Raw genomic sequence first — 22,109 nt, forward strand, 5'->3', positions numbered from 1 at the left:
TCAGAGCAGCTGCAGCAGTTTTAACGTGTGGGAGAGGGAGACCGGCTCAGCAGATGCTAAGTACTGGCAGCACAGCCAGTCCTCCAGTTCAATGCTCCGCTCTGTGTCCACAGCCCTCTCTGCGAACTTCATCATGAGCAGGGCACGCTTCATGTCCACCCAGTTCTGCAGCACCCGGCGGAGGGCTTCCTCGTGGCTGAGGGGCTGCTCGGTGAGGTCTTTCCGGGGCCCCCAAAGCAGACACTGTAACATCCTCTTGGCCTCGGTGATCCTCACACGCTTGATAGGATCTGCTTCCAGTAGTAGGTGGGCCAGCTGCTGGAGCCCCCGGGAGTAGATGGACAGGCTGGGCAGAGCAGGGAGGTCCTCAGGGCTGTACTCCTGCTCCCTGAGAAGCACCTTCTCCTCAAAGGGGTTGGGCTGGTGCAGCAGCTCATAGATGAGAATTCCAGTCTGAAACTCATCAAACTTCTTGTACTGAGAAGCTGACACAATCTCTGGGGCCAGCCGGGCCTGACTCTTCTTCAGTTTGGAGTCTCCAGTTCCTGGCTTCTGTTTGGCTTTCAAAAAATTGCTGATGATGAGACGGGGTAAGTGTTTGTCATCTTTGGCTTTCACACAGCTCATGGGGGGCTTCCAGGGGACAAGCAGGAGGTTCTCCAGGCACAGGTCACGATGGATGATGCCGTGCTCTTTGAGATGCTCCAGGCCATTGCAGAGCTGGAGGAGCAAGAAGCAAACACGACGTTCATACAGCTCAGGCTTGGCTTGGTGCAACATCACCGAGTCCCTCACAAAGTCAGCAGTGGTCTGGCTCGGCACCTCCCGGGTAATGACCACCACACAGTCGTGCTCGCTGGCAGTGCAGGAGGGATGGAGGCCATCCCCAGGCATGCTTTTCCCCACATCTGAGGCCAGCAGCATGCTGGAGGGCACAGAGGCCACAAAATGCCCACAGTCCTGCTGGATGTTGAAGTGGACTGGCACTGCAGGGCTGCAGTACGAAGGAGCCACCTTGGACTCCTGGGTTTTACAAATCTGTGAGGAGAGACCAAAAGAAAAGTCTCATCAGACAGCGACAGAAACAGGGCAGAGACCAGAAGTTCAGAGGTGGGTTCCTAAGCTGAGATTTGCAGACACTAAGGAAGACATCAGTAGAAGCAGGGTACGCATCGGTCCCTTTAGTACTTTAAACTATCTCCTGGCTTGAGGATCTTTCTTGTACTGCAACACCCCATCCTTAGCAAGCAGATGTCTGGGTTGCATTTCTGGGCATGCTTCCTTTGCCAGGCTATGCCCAGGATTTCCAGGGAAGGAGGAAGATAGTCCTCCCATGAGTAACTTCTGGAGATTTTCTTTCATTGCCGACAGAAGCGACATAGCTTTTATATCATGGATGTCATCGAGATTCCCCCTGCAACCCAGGAGACATTCTGCAGAGGGAAAAGCAAAGCCTGTGGCAGAAGATGTGCTGCCTCCATCTCTGGAGATGGTTAACACTTGCCTGGCTGAGGCCCCATGTGGCGTGACGTGGCTGCAAGGGTGGCCCTGTTTGGAGTGAGGGGTGGACAGAGACCTCCAGCACTTTCTTCCCACCTAACCCTTCTCTGGTCCTAAGCTCTAGAGCCACTTCCACATCCTCTGCAACCACTCCCTTTCTTGTGTCGGCGACTACTCCCAAACCTCTGATCAATAGCTAAGGGAAACCAGCAACAAGCTGTACTCATCAGCACAGGGAAAAAACACCAGAGAGAAAGTGGGAGCTAACAACAGGCTTAGAAATATGTGGGAGTGCAGCAAACTTGACAGGAAAAAAGCATTTTATAATCTGGATTCTCTTAAACCCACATGACTTTTATCTTCGTTTTGTTCTGTATTTTAGCTTTATGACTGCATTGAAGACTAAACAAACTCAAACCCAGGTTTATTATAGGAGTATCCATTAGCTTATGAGGCCTTCTGGCATTTCTATTATACACATGTATTTATGTCTTACCCACAGGAATCAGCAACAGGCTGAAACTCAGCATAAAAGGTTTCAAACCCTGGAGCGTGCCACTGCCAGTCACAGCATGCGTGCAAAATCAGACAAGAAATCAATTTTGCCTCTGAGTTAAAATAAATGTAAGAATAGAGAGGAGCCGGAGAAATGGGCTGCTTTTGTATTCCTCTAGCAAGGGTATGAATCTAGGCATTTGCAGGTAATTCACTCAGATGAGACAATACTGTGGAGACGGGGCATTTCAAATCCCTATTGTCCTCTCTTTTCTAAACAAAAATACCCTGCTGTGGCTGCATGCTTATTTTGTAGAAAGACAAGCTTTGGAGAGCTAGGCAGAGTGCAGATTAAGGCAACAGGATGCAGGAAGATGCAGAAGGACCCCAAAGGCAGAGGAAACCTTCCAGCCCTCTGCCAAACAAGCCTCGTTCCTCCCCACATAGGGAAGATGTGTAAGGCTTAGGAAAAGGGGAGGAACTCCTGTGAGAGAGGAGTCTCTGGAAGAATAACTGGAACCAGACGAAGACAGGGAGATCTTCCCCGGCCAGCCATTCTTCGTGACTTTGGCTGCACCAGAGGCATCCTCCATGCAGCAAGTAGGAGCCTGGGGCTGGCTTAGTCACACATCTTTAAGTGGAGAGAGAAGCCAAGGTGTGGAACGTATCTTGGCTTAATTCCTCTAAAGCCATTTCATGTAACCCTGGCTCCTTCTAACAGTTTTATATGCAGCTGTGTCTGCGTGTGCACAGCCCAAACTCTGGCTCCTGCTCCTCAGCAGGCTCCTTGGCTCAAGTGAGATACTCTGCCCATTTTGAGCTCTCCAAGTCTAATTTTAACTACAGGTCTGTGATCTCTTTCTTGTCAGAAAATTTGTACCAGAAGCCAGGAGGGATCAGCCAGTTGTAAAGTTTCACAATTATTCTCTGCTTTGGCTACCAAAAGGAGGGTGGCACACAGGAGCATTGCAGGAGGGGTACACATGCACGTGTGTAAACACGTGTGCAACTTCATTTTACGCTGGCGCAGAGTACGACCCTGTTGGAGTGGCTTTGGCGTTGTTAAGGCACTCTGCAGTGTACCAAAGGCACAGGTTAAGCCCACATTACACGCAGGGACACAAATGCAGTCCCATTAAGAGACTGAAATGTGCTGTTTCTGCCTTGGCAAGTGTTCATGCACTACAGCCATAGAGCTGAGCCTATGGACCCTACTGAACACAGCAGACAAGAGCAAAGGGGGGGTGTGTGCCACAGGGAACCGCAGATGGAAAAGGAGCACATGAGTTCACCACGCAGTTCTCAGGTTTCAGAAGGAAAGGTGCGATAGATCTAGGTATAACACACAAGAGAAGCTGCAGCTCTGAGTGCTGGACTAGGGGTATTGGTGCAAGATCTCATCGAACTCCATTCTGGTTATTTATAGCCCCCTTGTTGGGTTGACTGTACTTCCTTTAGAATATGAACTGACTTTAAAGCTATCACTTAACTAAAACATCCCCTTGGGGTTCATAATGGTGGAAACGATTCAGCAGAGATTTTTTATTTCCTTGCTTAATGCATCTCTTTTTTGGGAATTACTTTTGGTTTTGAAAACAAGAAGAGTAAGCAGCAATGAGATGCCCCTAGGGTTAAGTCAGAATAGAAATTAAAAGCTCCATATTAGAGTAGTAACATGGGTCAAGAACCCATAATCCATGGGATGTCCACGGAATGGGTTGGATAAGCTTACTTATCCAGTTTCAAAGAGCTGAACTATTGCACCTCAAGTTTCCATTTCAAAAATGGATTCCATAGAGTTACAGGAAAATATTTCAGACTTGACCTTACACAGCATGTCTGGGTCAGCCTAGCATTGTTTAATCGAGATCTGAAATATCTTAATGCCTGCAGTTTTAAGATCATATAAGCACTCACATGGTTTCTGGGTCAGACCTTCCACTTAAAAAGCAGGCAGAGGCAAAAATGCTGTCTTTTGAATAGCCTTTCATCAGCCTGTGTCATCAAAGGCGAATGCCTCTGAGTTTACAACATAGTATTTGCTCAAGGATTTTTTTAGAGAGAAACTGGCTGGGTTTCAGACCCTACTAGTCTGCAGCAATAAGCATCTGACTGGCATTTGTTACAACGAAAACTACTTCTCCAAATTAACCTTTGCAAGTGGTAAGGGAAAAGTGGCAATTTTGGAAGGGGTTTTGCTTGCCAAACTTCACCTGTGAGAAAGACAAGCAGAAAAAACAGGCCATTGTGTGCTGATGGTGCTTCTCAAAGGCGTACCACTAGGTCTGCTTTTCCCCCTCTTTCATCAAATCCATACACCAGAAAGGGGGGAAAAAGAAGATCGAAGGTTCAGTCCCAGCTGAGCTACGGACCGCCAGGTAGCCTTGGACCCTGCAGCTCTTTCCCTCATCCTCCCAAATGGAAGATGGGGATAAACCTGGGTACCTCTTGGGTGTGGGCTTACCTTCACAGCATAGGTGGTAGAAGGGTCCTTGGAGCAGGTGGCACAGTAATAGATCGCATCCCCTGAATCGCAACAGGGCTTGTTGCACGCCAGCTTGAAGAGCGACCAGTTGTTCTCGCTGAAGTGCAGCTCATTCTTCTGCTCCCGCATGAAGCAGTCCTCACATTTGGCAACCAGGCGGCGCAAGGACTCGGCGTAGAGGGCTCCCAGCTTGGCGTACACCCCCTCCTTGCTGTCGATGTTGCTCAGGAGGTTGTGGAGCTGGAGGCTGGAGCCCGATGACACCTGGCTGGACACACTGAGCTGTGAGGAGGAAAGGGACTGGAGGTTTCTGCTGGGGACACAAGCCCCTGTGCTCTTAGCAGTGGTTGAGGCCCAGTAGCCGTTTCCTTTGGAACCTTTCTCCAGGGACTCGGAGGAGGAGAAGGCGCAGGGACGGCCCCCCAGGCTGGCCGGGTGGACGAAGGGAGGCTCCTCTTGGAGGCAGACGTTGCTCTCTGAGTGGCTGACATTCAGCCTGGGGCTGGTAGCAGAAGCTGCTCTGCCTGAAGACACCTGTCCCCCAAAAAAGCCATCTGGGGAGGACACCGTTCTGCTCACTGTTTTCTTCTGGGGCAGAGGGGGCGGGCAGCTGGGGGCAGAGGAGCGACCATCCTCACCGGAGGCAGGAAGAAAAGGGACAGGGGGAAACACTTGGCTCTCAGCTGGAGGGGGCGAGTGGTTTCGCTCAGACGAGTGCCCTAGGAGACAGCGACACACAAGAAGATGCCATAAGTGGCCCTTGCAGGCTGGGAGCAGAGGTCCCTCTCCATGTCCCTGCCAGCCCCACAGACTACCTCTCGCAGGGCCCTGGCTGGGAACAAAGCAGTAAGCCAGGTTACATCTGAACCCAGCACACAGTCCCCATTTATTCACGACTGCAAAGCTTCACTGAAGGGGTTAGGGGTTTAATCCAAGTTTAATACAGCAGGTTTGCAAAGCTGGCTGCAACCAGCCATCTAGAGAAACGCCCCCCCCTCCCTGAAACCACTCCCCTCTGAACTGCATACACGGTAGTAAAAAGCTAGTAGAGGGTAAATATTTAAGCTGTGATGTCATCCAGAGGGAGGGAAGAATGAAGCACTCGGGATAGGAGGACAATCTCTTAAACACAGCCTGTTTCACCTGGGAGCTGCCACCCAGCGCTTCAGCAGCACAGCATGATAAGGAGGGAGTGACTCACACCTCACAGCTCCGGCCCTCCGGCTGTACCAGAGCAGCCCTGTCTCTCTGCCTCACACTGGGTAAGGGTCACTGGGCAAGGCCTGGGATTTCGGCAATTTCCATCCTCCTGAAAAAAATCCGGCCCCCCTTCTGCTGCCTGTCCCCCAGCTTATTGCCAGACCTTTTTGCTCAGAGGGCAGCCTGACCGCACTACATACCACTAAACCCCAAGCAGCTCCACGTGCCATCTGCACATGGACTGTGTTGGGATGGCTGGCTCATTTCAGGCAGCTGTAACAGCTGTTTTCCTACCCTGGCCAGACTGGAGACAGGTAATATAGTTGCATGTCATAGAAGACAGGGAAGGAAAAAAAAAAAAAAAAAAAAGGAAAAAAAAGATGATTTGACACTGAAATAAAGAGCAATAATTTCAGGTCATGGAGACAGAACGAATGAGGAGTGGAGGGGTCTGCAGGGGAAACTAAAAGAAGAGACATAATTATTTCAGAGAATTTTCTATGCCACTTGAATGACAGGAAGGACTCTTGATAAACTTGAGCTCTGCTAACACCTTGCATGCAAGTGTAGACCTTGAAAGATGCATGGTGGGGTTTTGCCCCAAGCAAGCTCAGCAGATAGCGGGATCTATTGTTTTCTTTGGACCCAGCTTCCAAAGCTGCAGAGTGGTAGCAAGCCATCCTTCCTCCTCACAAGGCTGCCGGTGAGGGTTCAGCTGCCAGCAGGCAGTGGCTTTCTGCTTGCTCCACAGGAACGGCCTGGGGCAGTTTCATGTCAGCCACAGCAGGCACTTGTCTCCATCACAACCCTCCCTAGTGACTCACCAGCACTCACGCACAACCTCCAAGTGCAGGGGCTCGGATCCCTGAGCTCCCAGCCTGTCCTGGCATGTCACATGCAGGCCCAAAGCCGTACCAGCTGTGCCAGAACAGCAATCCCTAACAGCTGCTCACCACCCAAGACCGCACCAGGTGAGGGCAGGTCCCCTAGTTCTCAGCTACCAGAGTGGATGCCAGCATGATCTGTCCCTGTCCCTCCCCACCAGAGTTTGGTAGCATGACGTCAATTTTCGTTTGTCCCCTCCACTGCCACGGACGGCTGCCTGTATGCTCCTGCTGCAATACACCCCATCCCAAGCAACGGCGTTGAGAGACACTCCAGGAATGAGCAGCACTGATTTGTGCTTCTGCAGAAGATGAGCTTCCCATGCAAGGCAGTTTCGGTACCCCATTTCTGACAACATCCTCAGAACAGCTCTGTAGGAAACATTGTGAATCAGCACACGTCTCTCTTGCCCTGGTTCCTGGGTGCCGAGCTATCTGGCTCCTGTTGGGCCCTTGCCCCAAGTGCCTGCCTGCATTGCACACCCAGTCACTGAGCAGTTGAATGCTCTCCAGTTTCAGCTGCTCTGCAGCTGCACAGTGAGATGTGGAGCCCACTGCTCACAGAGGTGCATGCCGCAAGCTTTATTGAAAGCCCAGACATCTGCATCACAACCTGATGGGTCCGTGGGAAAGATGCCCTCCACTAAGACCCTATCAAAAGCCACAGGTAGGGATCATTCAGCATGGCATCTCTTGCCACTTCCAGTCCAAGGGGCTTTGACAGAGGATTCAGCCAAGAGAAATTCTTCAGCTTGCAGCCCAAAAGCAATTCAACAGAGGCATCTCTGCTGAGACACGCAGCTGAATCCCCGTTTCAGGTGGCAAGATTGACTTGACAGAGTCTTATGGAACAAACATCAGCGCTGAAAGCTTTGGCAACCGGTCCACACACCTAGCCCACAAATGCCAAACTGCTCTTACCTTTTTTTTTATGTGCTGCTGGGCTCTGCCCCAAGCACAAATGAAACCCTCTCACAGCTTTCCTAACAGTGCTCTGCACCTTCAGTGTAGGGTCCTTCTGCATGTCAAGGACTTAAAAGCTCCCCCCTCTTTCATATTTTAACATCTGACAGCATAGCCAATTAATTTGACTTCACCTCACTCAGTGATTGACTGCATAGCTTCTTGCTTGCATCAGCAAGAAAAATTGCACTCGGATTATTCATTTAAAAAACAGCTTTCCCGAGATGAGTTGAAACAGTTGCTTCTGTTAGTGGAGGCAGAGAAATACTCTTGTCCCATATCATTTTTGACAGCAAATTGCTTCTGTGCCCAGCAAGTAAAGATCCAACATATGTGAGTTTTTCTTCCCTCTGTACAATTTCCTGGCATGGTCTCACTCTCAGACTCCAAGTTAGCAGTGGAAAAATGGAGTTTCCAGAGCTCTGGCTCTTAATTTTATTGCTGTACATTGTTGCTCTTGGAAAGACAGAGCTTCCACTACACGAAGGTTGCTTTTGCAAAGGAAATACTTTCTGAGCTGCTGAACACGTTAGTGCATGTCTCAGTTACACACTGATGAAAAAAGTGACTTCATAGTAAGTATTTTTTCATCCCAGTTAAACGAGTGTAGGCAGATTTTTTTCCCTTCAAGAAATAACTGGGAACACAATGAGAGGGAGAGATTACCTCTAGCACAAGAGTCCTTCTGGTACTCCTTAAATCTATGGAGAACTATCTATGGCAGGGCTACTTGTGACCTATTGCAATGTATGAAGCACAAGCAGGATAAGGACAATTGCTTTCAGATGGAGGTTTTATCCAGACAAGAGGAGAGCTACAGGATAAATGATTTTGGCACTTGCCAAATGAAAGAGGAAAAAGCCCATGATGTTGGCCTGACTCTGCCACATTCATCTTAAGCGCATCAAGAGGCAGAAGAGTAGGAGAAGTGGAAAGATGAAGGGTTGCTGGGGGAACTAGGTGATCAGACCCTCATGATCCCTGTTGTGAAGATGCTGCCCCCCCCCCCAGCAGCAGGCCTCAGGATGGAGGTCACTCCTTCCTCAGGTCTGACGCTACCTCTCCCACACCCAATGTTCACTTACTGCCATCACTGCCTGTCTGCGTGTCCGATTCGAGGCTGTCAGTGGAGCCAGCAGTGAAGCTGACGTGGACACTCCGGAAAGGTGGGCTGAGGCTCTCAGCAGAGCTGTTGCTGACCCTGTCCAAGTCAGTGTTATTCGGGTTCATTTTCAGAGTATGCCTAGAAAGGGTGAAAGAGAAGAGTCAGGAGGCAGATGGCAAAAGATACCCTGCGTGCCCTTTTGCATGGAGACTCAAGCCAAGAGCAGCCTTAGCTTGGTCCCTGCCCATCCATACAGACACCCCGCAGCCTTTTACTGCGCCACAGCACCTTATTCCTGTGCACTTTTCTTCTTTCTCCGGCACCTGGGGATCGCATCCCACTGATGCTGAGCAAGTTATAGGCTTGCAGCCCCCCATGACAAACCAGCTGTGCTTGAGCAGAGAGAGAACCACCAAGCCAACAGCATCCAGCCCCAGTCTGCGCCTCCTTTGCCTAGCACATGTGGGGTCCTGGACCACATCCCATCTTGGCCACTGTCACTGGGTCACTGGGATGTAGGGACCCACCAGTGTTTGCCTTCAGTAAAGTTCTCAAAGGAAGGGAGTGGCATCACTCCTCACATTTTACAGAAGGGTAGGTTGAGGACAGGTGTTGGAACCCAATTCCTTCACAGCAGAGGCATAAGTGGAAGAAGAGTCCACCCCTAGCAGCTGTCGTCTTCTCCGTGCATCACAGTAACAACTGACACCTTCCAAAAGAAGTGCCTCTGCAGAAAACAAGTGTCTGCCAAACTCAGGACCCACCATGCAGCTTTTAATGTAAGACCTACAGTTTTCCATGCAGCTTCCATCTAAAAAAATAAATAAACAAACCATAAACTGGGCTTATAACCTGCCAGGTCACAGTTTAAGTGATCAGTTGTAGGCAAGCAGGACTTTTCACTAAGATAAAGGATTTCCCGTGCGTTTTCTTCATTTTTTCCTCCTTGGAAAACAACAGAAACTGTTGAAATCAGGCAGCACATCAGAGCACAAACACCCCTAGCTTTGGTACAGTCCAGACTCTCTATTGGCTAGCAGACGAAGGTTATTGGTCCACATTTTTTAAGTAAAACTGCCAATCTGCTGATAAAATTCAACACATTGTTGATTAAGAATGTAAAAAGGTTAGTGGCAGACTTGCAAAAAAGAAAAAGGATTTCCACCAGCTATCTTGCTGGAAGGTATCCGGCGTTTCCTAATCAGACGGCTGAATGGCTGCTGAGAAAGACAAACAAAAGACATGCACGACCATTTTCTTGTGGCACTCTTCACACACACAGGATCCCTCCTCTTCCAAAACCCCAAAGCGCAGCAGATGCCACGAGCGATTTTTATTTGAAGACTGAGAAATGTTTCGTTCCCCGTCCAGACAAAGCACTTACTCTCATGTCCACACCACCACATGGAGAGCAGGGTGTATGAGAAGCCCGGAAGAAACTTCTGCCAGACTTCCTCATTTGCCTGTGCAGCCTCGGTCTAAAAATACTCAGGGTCTGACGAAAATAAGGCTCGAAAAACCACCTCAGGTATAACTCAGCAAAGACACTGGTCTTGCACTAGTGATGAATTTACCATGGCAAGACTTGGGGATGATTTACAAAAGTTCACAATGCACCACACAAGTCACAGTTAAAAATAAAAAGAGAGAGAGTAAGAGACACATTGAGGTTTTTAACTCTGTTACGATTCATGCTGTTGAAAGCAACCAACTGGACTTAAATCCTTTTTTCTTTTTTTATTATAAAGATATATCTTTATCCTATAACTTTCTCAGATGTTTGACTTTTAGTAATTTGAGGGGGAAAAAAACACATGGGTGCACACGCATGCGGGCGCACTGTCTGACCTGGCAAGAATCAAGGAAGCATTTGAATCCATAAGAAGAGAAGATTTTGCAAGAGAGCCAGTCTCGATTTGCACAGATGAGAGGTTTTCTAACACACTCCTCCTCTCCCCCCACCAACCCTCCCCAAGAAAAGTTGGTGCATTTCTGTTTCCTTCCCATCACTTAAACACAAATCCACAGAACTGCCTTACCATTCCCGCACTCAGAGGGAGATGGGACTTTGCTCGGCGGGGTCCAAGGTCCACCGCATGCAGCCACACCTATTCCTCCAAGCAACCTGGGCGCAATGCGGTGTCTGCCAGAACTGTGCTGGCTGCTGCCTTTGCCGAGCTCAACGTCGCGGTGAAGTCAGATGTACAGAGAGCCCCGTTTCCTCTCTGTACTGCTGTGACCTATGTAAAATGCAGTTCCTGAATAGGCACACCGAAATAGAAATTGTTTGCCGCTTAAACGACATCCTGCTCTTGTTTCAGATGTTACAGCCAGGCCAGCTAATACCGTCTGGAAATACCTCTGCTTTGCATCTCCCTTTTTTCCTACGAGCTGCTTGAAGCCCAGGCTGCAGCCTGCACAGATTAAAATACTGCCCGCTATACCAAAGAATTACTGAAAACACTTGCTAGGGTCAAGCTCTCCCGTTTCAGTAAAATTCCACCCTAAGAGCTGAACAGCTCACTGCTGCGACAGCCTGTGGGATCCTGATTTACAGCTAACCTGAACTTCCCCTGCTTTTCCAGTCTTCCTTCCACCATGCGTGACTGCAAGGGCACAGGTGGCTATTCTCTGTCTCGCCTTTTTCACCAAAGGATATTGGAAATGAAGAGCATCAACCCATCCCAAACCTGAAGAAATCATTGGGATTGCCCCTGCACCAGCTTGCTGACATCTGTGGGCTCCATCCCCCTTCAGAAAGATGTAGCAGTGGTTAATTTACTTCCATTTCAAAAATCTGTGCTTAGCACCTTAAATGTAACTGGCAACTTCAAGAGCAGCACCAGAGCCTCCTTCATGTGCCAGTGCATAAAGCACAGGTCACAAGAGTCAGCTTTCCCAATCTGATAACATAAAAAGACAGGATTTCCAGCTCTCTGAATTATTCTGGTGGCTTTAACTACACTTCAGTTACTCAACATCCTCCATGCAACATGCTGGCATATTCAGTTCATCCAGCTGGCTTTCCACACAGTTCCCACAGCCCTGCCTAAAACAAAAGTGAAGGTTGAAAACGGTGGCCTTGTAAAAAAAAAAAAACAAAAAAAACCCAACCAAACAAAAAAACCCCAACAAACCCAAACCAAAAAACAACCAGTTTGGAGTTCTATAACATTGCAAAAGGACTCAGATCATTTGTCATCCCCCATGTTGCATCTCTGGCAAGGGCATGCTTTGTCTTTCCCGTGATTCATATTAGAGCAGGAGCCCTATGTTTAATTTCACGTTTCTTAACAGATCAGGGTTCCACGTGATGCTGCTGCGGGACTACAGCATTGCCAACTGCGCGCCTTGCACTTCTCGGAGAGAGAGTGGAGACGGACGCCAAAGCATGGCTTCCCTATCCGCAGCAGATACACGTGCCTTGGGGTATCACCCCAGGGATCCCTTGGACTCGGGCCATCCCTTCGGCTTGAATTTCCTGCCTGAGATTTGACAGGCAGATCTGGTTGCCTTCCAAAAGTGCAAGGGGCAGGGAGGTTTTGAGAGGGGGAGAAGGCCACTCGGTCACAAAAGCTGTGAGGCTCTGGCTTGCTCCTTTCCAGCAGCCATCACACGTGCAGCCTGTTGGCAGCAGTGGAGGATGCTGGAAGGCGGATGCACAGAGACCCAATCACAAGGAGCACACGCTCTGCAGCCCCACCATGGAGGTTTCCCAGCCTTGCTGTGCTGGCAGGAGGGGGTCACTCCTTCTCAGCACAGATGATGGGACTTGAACAGTTAACAGAGATGCTGACCTTTATAAATCATGCAACAGGGGACGGAAGCAGAGGAGGGCAAAGAACACACACAAACCACCACAAACCAAACCACAGTCCAGAAGAAGTCTGGTGATAATATCAACAGGACACCCCCTCCCAAAATAAAATACCAGAACTAATGCATGGCAGAGAGGAAAGCCAGACTGCATTACAGCATCAAACACAACACATGGCTGGGCATAATTATTACACAAGAGGAAACACCGTTGTACCATATGCTTGTCTATCATGAAATGTGAATAATTTTATCTTCCTCCTCCCTTCACTGCTATTTCTTTCAGCATCTTCTCCTGGATTCACAGGACAGTTAAAAACCAGCATATAGGAGTTTACAACATTTGAGGCTCGGATTTGTACTTATCCTTCTGCTACCAGCAGGCAAATATGGGGAAACCAAAATCAAAGGGAGGGAAAGAGAGGATTTGGAAACTCCAGCTATGTCCACAGGACTACACCACTTCTCCCTGTACCAAAAAGGTTTTATGTAGCGCAGGTTAAGTTGAAACAAGAGTTTGGAGTCTGGAGACACAAGGGGAAATTCAGATGGTAAAGGGTGGAGAATTAAGATGGTAAACGGGTCAAAAATTAAATCACTGTGTGCTCCGATGTGGTGAAGAGGACAACAAATCTCATTTCAATTTCCAGCTCTGTGCTTTTTTAATTGGCAAGATAGGAAACAAACAGAAAAGCGAACAACTTTCATTTTAAAAGAAACAATCTCTCTTAAAAGATTGGCTGATAAATCACAACCTTTTAAAAATGATCCACTGGCAGAAGCAGCATGAGAAATTCCCGATTAGTTTCAGACAAAAATCACAAGGGGAATCCAAACGGTGTATTCCCTCCCTGTCCTGGAGCATGATTCTCTCTCCTGCTAGAGCCATACCCTCCCTTCTTTGCTCTATTTACGTATTTAATTATTAATTATGTATTTAAACAGACTCCATCCAGAGTTTCATATTTATTAATTATTATTATTATTTTAATAATAATAAATCTGGCTTGTCCTAGACCAAACAGCAAGTCTCTGCTGTCATCCACAGTCACAGAGAAGAGGGACAAAATTTGGGACCCATGTGACTTTTTTGCCACAGCAGCTCCATGTAGCCAGTCTGCTTTTGTCACCAGGGTACACCCTGACACTGAGCTCTGAAGAAAAATGGGTGCCTTGGGAATGGTAAGAAAAGAGGAATATTCTGTCTCAGGTGCAGCGCTGCTCCGTCACAGACCGACTTCTGGCAAGAAACACACAGCACAGTCCCACCAGCCAGCACCACCTCCCCAGCGAGGCACAAACCTGGCTCTTTTCCTGGTGATCCAATTCCCAACATCGTCATTTTTTTGTAACGTTCTTGTTTTCTGTTCCCTCTGGCAACAAGTGGCGGCAGCAGCACTGTAACATGCAACCTTGGCACACCTCAAGCTCATGTGTCCTGGCTGTTTTCAGCGATGGCGGGTGTCGGGATGTGCCGTGCTACACACCTTTGTTACCCCAAGCAAGCACATTCAGCACATTCCAGAAGCTACCTATGGCACTGCCTTTTGAAAGTGGCATTAATTATGATGAAAACAGCTCAAGAGGCAACAGCTCTAGATGCAAAACAGCATCACTGTTTCCTTTATTTAAGAGGCACATGAAATAAATTAACCGTCAAGGTTTTGCAGGCTGGAAGGAACTGTGGGGATCATTTAGCCTGACCTTCTTCATAAGAGAGACATAAATTTCAGCAAAGATTCATTCCTTGTGCCAAGAAACTGAAGGCCATGCTGGAGCATTTCACACCAAAGAACCTTTAAATTGTCATTGCACATAGAAGTTCTGGGGATCCTAGTTCCCCTGGTGAGCCGTTTCCTTAAGCCAACTAACTTCCCAGCTTTTGGAAGAAGACCAGCCACCATCTTCCCTTTCCAATCTCTTTCCTCATGTAATTATACTCATTTTCCATTCCATTTCTGACCAAGCAAACCTTAAATAGCTATAATCTTTCAAACAAGCAGGAAAAAAGGATTGTATGAAGAAACAGCTGGAAGAGGTTCAGAGTAGCTTTATATAGAATGAAACAGGCACAAATCCATTATTTTCCTTTTTTGCACCAACTTTCAAAACTCCCTAAAAATCACTTCTTCTGCCGTCCTAAGAGACAGCTTACTGCAAACCCAGAGTTTCCTCAGTGCCTGGCAGGAATTTACCCTGTAAAAACTTTTTTCCCTTTTAATTGTTAGAGCCAAGATGAACAAAACAAAATCTACAGACCCTTTTTTTCTTTCTCTGCTTTGAAAGTAGTTTGAGCACACATACAAGTTTTCTTTAAAATAAGCAATTAAGTTTCATTAGGAAAGCCAAACAAGCACGCTTCATTTTCCAGCACAAAATCAAATTCCTTGCTGCAGCTTGAGATCTAGAAAGAAGGATGGTTACACACCTTTCCTGCAGCTGAAATGAACCCTGATTTGCTAAGCCCCAAGACTGTGCCACAACCAGGTCTATGCTGGCTTCATCTCCATCCATCCATCAAATGAACCTTCGCAGCTGTGCCACCGGAGAACATCTTGGGCTGAGGTGCTGTGTCTCTGCGAGGGACTATGTAAGCATAAGAGAAGTATCAGTGGTTCTTCCATTACGGGCAAGCACATGACCACAGACTGCCTGGGCTTATGAGGGTACAGACATGTCTCAGAGTCATCTTTGTGTGCAGGACCTCCTGCCTTCTTCAGGCATTTGGCTGCAGCCCAGGAAGACCAGAGGAAATGTTCCTCCAGCACTAGGTCAGAGTCATGTCATGACCCAAAGCTGCAAGCAACAGCTACCCACGGTAACACAATCCCGCTATGGTGATTTTAACCAGTTGTGCACGTAGCCATCCCTCCCACCACCACACACAGGTAACAACACCCTGGTTCCTGCATCAACATGCTTAGAGAAGCCACGCTTGAGATGAAAATGAGAGCACCCTCAAAGCAAACAAACAAAGCAACCAGCTGGGTTTGCATGGCTTGCGAAACCTGCCATCTGATCAAATTGCTCCTCAGGCTGGGGGCGCAGGGGTTTGGTAGCTGGAGGGAGAGCTATGCTCTTTGAGTAAGGTGCCCCAGGGCTCAGCTGCAGGCATCAAGGCGTTTAAGAGACAAATACATGTAGCACAACACATGGCCTACAGCCACAGTGGGTAAGAGCAATGCCAGCACCTACCTCAACCATCTGGCAGGGTTTATGGCTCTGCCATAGATCCCGGTCATGGATGCCACGTGCTCCCTGACCTCAGTTTCCCTGCCCACTTTCACACAAGCTTTCTTGCATGCAGATGCTTTCGGGATGACTCACAAGCAACTGTTACAGTTGGCACAGCCCAATCACACCAGGAGCATGAAACAGCCCCTCCAAGGAGCAGAAAATGCTCCACACCCCTCAGGACAGATTGTAACTCCACATGGAGGGCAACTGCAGGACATGCTCCTGGCTTGGAGCACAGCTGGTCCAAGTCACCCAGCCAAGGAGACACCCTGACACCTCAAGGAGCCCCCTGCCTCCACTTCCAGCCCTCATGAAGGCAGAAAGGAGACTCTAAGCACTGCCAGGGAAGCATCCTTGCCCCCAGAGTGGACAAAGGGCTGTGCATGGCTGCTCTTCCATGAGCAGAAAGGGGTCTTAGCGCTGCAAGTGGAAGATGCTGCTGGGATATATATTGCTGAGTTTGAGTGCCACCACCCTTCTGGCCTGCCCGGTGACCTCTGCTCTGCAGGTGAAGGAATCAGAGGACTTTCAGCAGGCAACTTGGTGTTTCCTAAATGATCACCGCCCAACAGCATCATATCATCACAGCTCTGCTGGGCCTCAGCAACACCTCATGTGGCAAATACAACGACACAACAGGCTGATAGGAGACACCAAGTGGCAACAACCATGAAAGAAAGTTCCAACAGTCAAAGCTAAAGGACATCATAGTGTCCTCTTTGATTTTAAAGGCAATAAAGCTCATCTGTGTGCTCACTTGCTTGTGGACCTTTTCTTTCCTATGACTCCAGCAGGCATGGAGCATCACAATTGTAAATATTTATCTTTTCCCAAACATGCAGGATCTCTAGAGGTGCTGAAATACACATTTTGTGCCATTTCTCAGTTTTCCCTATTTCTATCCCCTATTTGTAACAGCTAAGCTCCTACTTTAAAAAGCATCACTTCTCATGAAATATTACCCTCTTGTTCATCCCTTCGCTTTCCTTGAGAAACATAATTTGTTCACCACATACCAGTGGTCAGACTGGAAAAGATCATACACCAAAAGTGTACAATTCATGTATTCCTTGTTTTAAACATTAGGCAACTGGAGATGCAACCTGCTTAATAACTCTAAAGGGTATATTTAATAGTTGATAGATTAAATCGGTCAATTTAAAAAGCTAGTTGCCTGGGCTAGCCAACCCTGAAAACATCGAAAATTCAGTGTGAGAACAAAACAGAGGATGGGCCAACTCAACCACAGTCTCAGCCTGGAAGTCACTGATGCCTCTACATAAGCTTGACCACGGACCCCATGAGCAAGTTCTCCTCTGAACACCCATCCCTTCTTCTCTCAACTTTTAAAGCAAGGAGCTGGAATCAAATCTGTTTGCTTCTTAATGTGTGTTTCTGAAACGGAAACTTGAAAAACAAATAAACAATAAAAGACACAGGCTCAAACCTCCAAAAGTTCACAGGTAACAAAACTGACGCACGCGATAAAGCAAATACAGGACATCCGCAGAATCTGAAAGTATCCCTCCCCGCTATGATCAGAGAACCTAATCCATTAGTTGCATGGCAAGGAAATCAATTTTTCTTCCTCCATTTTCTTTTTTTCCCCCCCTTCCTTTTTTTCTTTTTTTTTCTCTTTCCTTATTTTTTTTTTAATGATACACACAGTTGCAGATACTGAATGCACACAAAGTATTGGAAGCCTGGTTTTTTTAATTGCTTAGCAGAGCTACTTCCTTCTCAGATGGACAGCTCTCCCTCATTCACATTTGGTTTGTAGGGCCTGCTGTCACCCTGCCTGCAAACCTGATTTCCAGGAGAGCAGCGAGGGGAAGGCTGCCTGAAGCCAGACGGCTCCCACACACATCATGGGCGCACGTTAGGCAAGCTCCAATTACCTGCTTGCAGGCAAAGAGTCCTCCCGGGGAAACTGCAGCTTCAAGAGTTAACCTCGAAAGAAAAAAAAACATTAGAGCCAAACTGAAAATGAGGATTTCAGAGGCCCTTGCTATTAGCACCAAGAGAAGTTGCCCAGTTCCACCTACAAGAGGAGCTCGCAACCACAGATTTTCTATCCTATTCAACATCAAGGGACTGTGCCGAGACAGAATGAAGCTGACCTGGGAAACACCAGCCATCCTGGGCATGGACCTTGTTCTCACTTGAATATTGGGACCCAAGGCCGTACCTTGCAGCCCTGAAGGGCTTTTGCAAGTACACACGGCACTCGAACCAGGACTTGCAAAGATCTGACAGCTTTTGAGAGTAAAGAAGTAAGTAGTTTTTCAGATGTGCTGTCACCTCCCATGCTCCTGAAAGCTCACCTTTGAACAGAGAAGGAAAAAAAAAAAAAGAATGGGAAGCACCTCCTAGTCAATCAGCCGCTGCAGCAAACATCTCAATTGCACACAGTTTACAGACCACCACGCACACACTCACAGGGCTGTACCTGGACTGCTTTTTCGGCGGCGGTGGCGGTGGTGCAAACTCCACGCCATTGCCCTTGTCTTTAGGGAAGTCAAAGGAGAAGGACGATGATTTGCTGATCCCAGTCTGTCTCTCCAGCATTGAGCCATCATCTACAAGGCCAGCACCAGCTCTTCCATTCTCAGCTCCCACTGCCCACGGGTGGGTTAAGAGCACTTGCTCCTCCTCCTGCTCCTCCTCCTCCTCCTCTATCCGGCACTGCTTGGTCCATGTTGGGGTGTAGTATTTCTGCCTCCTGTCATAAGACGAGCCTGTCAGGCCTCTGCTGGACTCCTCTACAGAGACCCCATTGATATGAGTGCATGGAGAAGGGGACACCCCAAAGACACCTGTATCTGTACAGCTCCATGGCAGCAGCTGAACACCAGCTCCATCATGGCTGTTGTCATCACCAAACTTTGCCACATGGGAGCTTACTGGGGGCACACAGTTCCCCTCACTGCCCGTCTGGCTGTTTTTGGACATCTTTGGGGGAATGGCTGGACTCTCAGTAACTGAGGTCTTGCCAGGAGCTGTCAGATGAAGTCTTGGACTGTTTTCACTTCCAGATGCTTGAAAAATCTCTCCAGGCTCAATGGCAGGTGATGAAGTCCCAAAATCGGGGTGGGAAGTGGGGCTGACGCATGGCCACTGAACTCCCACTGCCGAGTCAGGGCTGCTGAGGAATATTGTCTTGTGATCATCCTCAGTGTGCGCTGTCATTATAGTTATCTTTGCCGCCACCTGGCCAGCGGAGTCCTGGTATTCCTTCTCACCACCCAAAGCCCAGCCACCACCCCTCCACGTCCCATCAGCTTGCTCCTTGCCAGGGCCAGAGGCCAGCTTCTCCGCTTTTGCCTGTCCACCGATAGCCTTCAGCTGCACCTTCTTCCTCTTGGTGCTCTCGGCATAGATGGGATCACCACGGGCTGGCTCGGTGAGGCAAGAGCGCTGTTGCTCCACCAGAGCCTGCTGAGGAGTGCTCGAACCCTCAGGCCAGGGGCCTCCAGTGACAGAGGGCTCTCTGGGGAGAGGCGAGTCCTCGTCCTCCCGGGATAAAGCAAAGGCAGCTGCCTTGCTGCTCCCTGTGCTCTCAGGGAGAGCGGCAGGCTCGGAGTGCCGACCCAGCTTTTTCCTCTCTGAACGCAGGGCATTCAGGAGAGGATCAGCCTGGTCTTTTGTGATGCAGAAGGCCACGTTCACAGCTTTGCGCTCCTCTTCGCTGAACTTGACCGCCCTGCCACTTGGCCTGGGAACCTCTGGAGCATCCCGCTGCCTCCACCCGCAGGGAGTGGGGCTCTCCTTCTCACACCGGGCACCCTTCGCCTCCACACAACGCGGCTCCCGCAAGATGGGGCGCTCTCTGCGGCAGTCTGTGATTGAACAGTACTCACCCCCTTCACTTTCGAAGCTGGAGGAGAGGTGACCGCAGTCACCCTCTGAGTGGAGTGCTGCTCTTTCTCTGGCTTGGGAAGAAGGGTTTCTGCTGGAGTTTGTGGTGGTTCTGTCCCCCAAGGTGGACAGATTAGGGCAGGGGGCCCGATGCGGCAGGGCAAACTTGTCTTTGGCTCTGTCCTCCTGCTTGCCCACCTCACCCACAAGCACCAGGCTGTGGATGGAAACATTTCTCTCCACTCGACTCTCCAGGCTGCGCAGGCCCACCATGGAGTAGCTAGGAGGACAGCAAGACAAGCAGTCACTTGTCGGGTTGTGAAGAAAGGGCTTTCTCACACCACCGTTGCCAAAATTATCGAGGCAGATCCGCTGTGCGTCTCCCGATTTCAGAAGGAGGTGTTTGCCAGAAACCATACCCCAGCTGACCTGCACAGGCCAAAGAGAGAAGTGCGCTGTCAGGATGTGCATATGCAAAAGGAAAGAGGGAAAAGGAGAAAGGAAAAAGGGAAAAAAAGGCAAAAGGCAAAAGGCTCAGCTCCACAGAAAAGTCCTCTGGTGTTCGCAGCCTGTTTTGCTCTGTGCTCACCCCACCAATAACTACTGCAAACCTTTTCTACTTAAATTACACTTGTCTTATTTCCTGGACCATTTGCAATCCTTGCATTACCAACAATGGCAATGCACTGAAATAAGGCATTCTCCTTTCTCTTTCTGTGGGTTCGCTGCCAGAAACGTGTCCAACCTGTCATCCTGTCTGCGAATCACCATGCAATTAACTATGCGGAAAGGGAAGGAATATTCGCACCTCCCTCTACTTATTTTCCTTTCATTTCACAGTGCTGCTCCGGAGTCACACACCCCGGAGCACAGACACAGACTGTCACAGGTTATCCCGGGATAGCAGCTTGGCTACGCTCAGCAGTAGGGACTGGGGAGCAGGCGGGGAAAGGTATCCGAAATGTCTTCATCTGAGGGAGATCTATCCAGCTTGCCAAGGAGTGGAGGAGCAGGAGAGGTAGGGGTAACACCTGCCTGCAAAGTGACCCTCATCTCAGGGGGGCAGAACCCGCTCCTGTGTCGCAAAACTCAGCCTGGGGCCAAATCTGCGCACACAGCTCAAACCCCACTGACGATGGCAGCCTGTGCTCGTGTGCCCTTTATCCCTAGAAGAGAAGCAAAGGAGAGCAATGGGAGGCTAAGAAGAGAGTCAGCGAGCCCTGACTCTCCTCTGGGGCAAGGGTGGGAGAAGATATAAGCACACCTATGCCACGGGCAGGGTGACAGCAGCCCAGGCTTCCCTCTGCATGGCTGAGGCAGTGCTGGTATCAGCTGGTCAGGGAGAGGAGTGAACCGCCCATCTCTATTGCAACTCACACCACAAGGGCTTGCCAGTTTGCAGGCAGGCAGTGACGCTACACCCAGAGGGCACTACTGCTCTGGCAAAGGTTGGGTGCCCAAGGAGCTGGGCCAGGAAGGTAAGACACTTTCTTCCTCACCCACGAAGACCATGGATCCATTTAGCACTGACTGCAACCAGACAGGACTTCTTTCCAGTATATCTTCCCAGGAAAATAACTTTAACCCACATCCTCATTTAAAATCTGTAAGTTTCTAAACAAACAACGTATTTTTAAGTACCTTTGCACATGTCTTGTGAGAAACATCCCATTCAGCTTCAGCCAAAGATACTTGGAGAAGACAATATAAGGCTTAAAAACCTGAGCCAAGACCAGAAGGAAGGACAAAGGGAAGGAAACCATTTTAACAGATATTCCTAGCACTCCCAAGGAGAGGTAAGTAACGGGAAGTCATGCTTTGACTGGATTAATCATTACCTGTGACAGATCTGCATTCATATTCACATCCGCCCACGTGTCAGAAACATCCGAGTTTATCATAGTTGGCTTCACAGCAATTGTTGGCTTTGAGAATGGGGAGGTATTTACACCTTCGTCTTCCAACGCGAGGCTCTCAGGCTTGTTCCTAACTCCATTCGGGAGCACGCCACATGCTCGCACGTCTAGGGATGTTTGCAGCCGATGGGAACTCTTTGGGTTGAAGCAGTTTTTGCAGGAGCCAGGCTTCCAAACGTGTTCCACAAAGTCACTGCACACAGACATCTTCAAATCCTCGTGGCTCAGACCGAGAGCCCTCTGGGTCTTCTGCACTGTCCTCCGCTGCTCATTGTGCATTTGCTTCCCAGAGCCACTCTTAAAGATCACTGAGTTATCTGCAAAAGCACAACACTGTTTGATTAGTTTGGTTATGCCCAAAAATGGGAAGATTTTTAACAGGACAGGTGATAACTACACTTACTCTGCCTTCATCACAAAGGTTTATTGTTTACAAGGCTTTTTTCACAGCTTAGCCAAAGCCCACACAATCACTTAAAAAGCCTCAACTTCTAAGCATAGCTCTGTAATAGAGAAGACATAAAGCTAGCAGCATTCCTATACGATTTAATTCCCTGTTTAATGAGCACGTATAACCAGCCTCATGCAAGGTTTAGATCAAGGGTAAAGGAAAGAGGTCTTGGAAATAGCTGTTCACAGCCCTACAAGCA

General features: G+C 48.8%; 1 protein-coding gene across 1 annotated transcript; it reads right to left on the bottom strand.

Moving 5' to 3' along the window:
• On the bottom strand, nucleotides 1–21,738 carry PRAG1 (PEAK1 related, kinase-activating pseudokinase 1). Its single transcript, XM_068404060.1, has 5 exons — nucleotides 21,382–21,738; nucleotides 18,135–19,972; nucleotides 8,613–8,770; nucleotides 4,460–5,199; nucleotides 1–1,038 (listed from the first exon to the last, which is right to left on the bottom strand). Exons 1-5 carry the CDS (start codon nucleotides 21,736–21,738, stop codon nucleotides 1–3), a joined length of 4,131 nt encoding a protein of 1,376 aa, XP_068260161.1.
• Between the last annotated feature and the right edge of the window lie 371 nt (nucleotides 21,739–22,109).

Source organism: Nyctibius grandis, chromosome 6 (assembly GCF_013368605.1).
Source record: "Nyctibius grandis isolate bNycGra1 chromosome 6, bNycGra1.pri, whole genome shotgun sequence".
Taxonomy (NCBI): Eukaryota; Metazoa; Chordata; class Aves; order Nyctibiiformes; family Nyctibiidae; genus Nyctibius; species Nyctibius grandis.

Excerpts from the sequence above, each read along its gene's own strand:
- PRAG1 (XM_068404060.1), bottom strand. The coding sequence starts at position 21,738 with ATGCACAATGAGCAGCGGAGGACAGTGCAGAAGACCCAGAGGGCTCTC. Across the intron at positions 8,771-18,134 it reads CCGCCGAAAAAGCAGTCCAG|GCATACTCTGAAAATGAACC; the intron begins GTACAGCCCTGT and ends CACCCTTTCTAG. Across the intron at positions 1,039-4,459 it reads CTACCACCTATGCTGTGAAG|ATTTGTAAAACCCAGGAGTC; the intron begins GTAAGCCCACAC and ends CTCTCCTCACAG.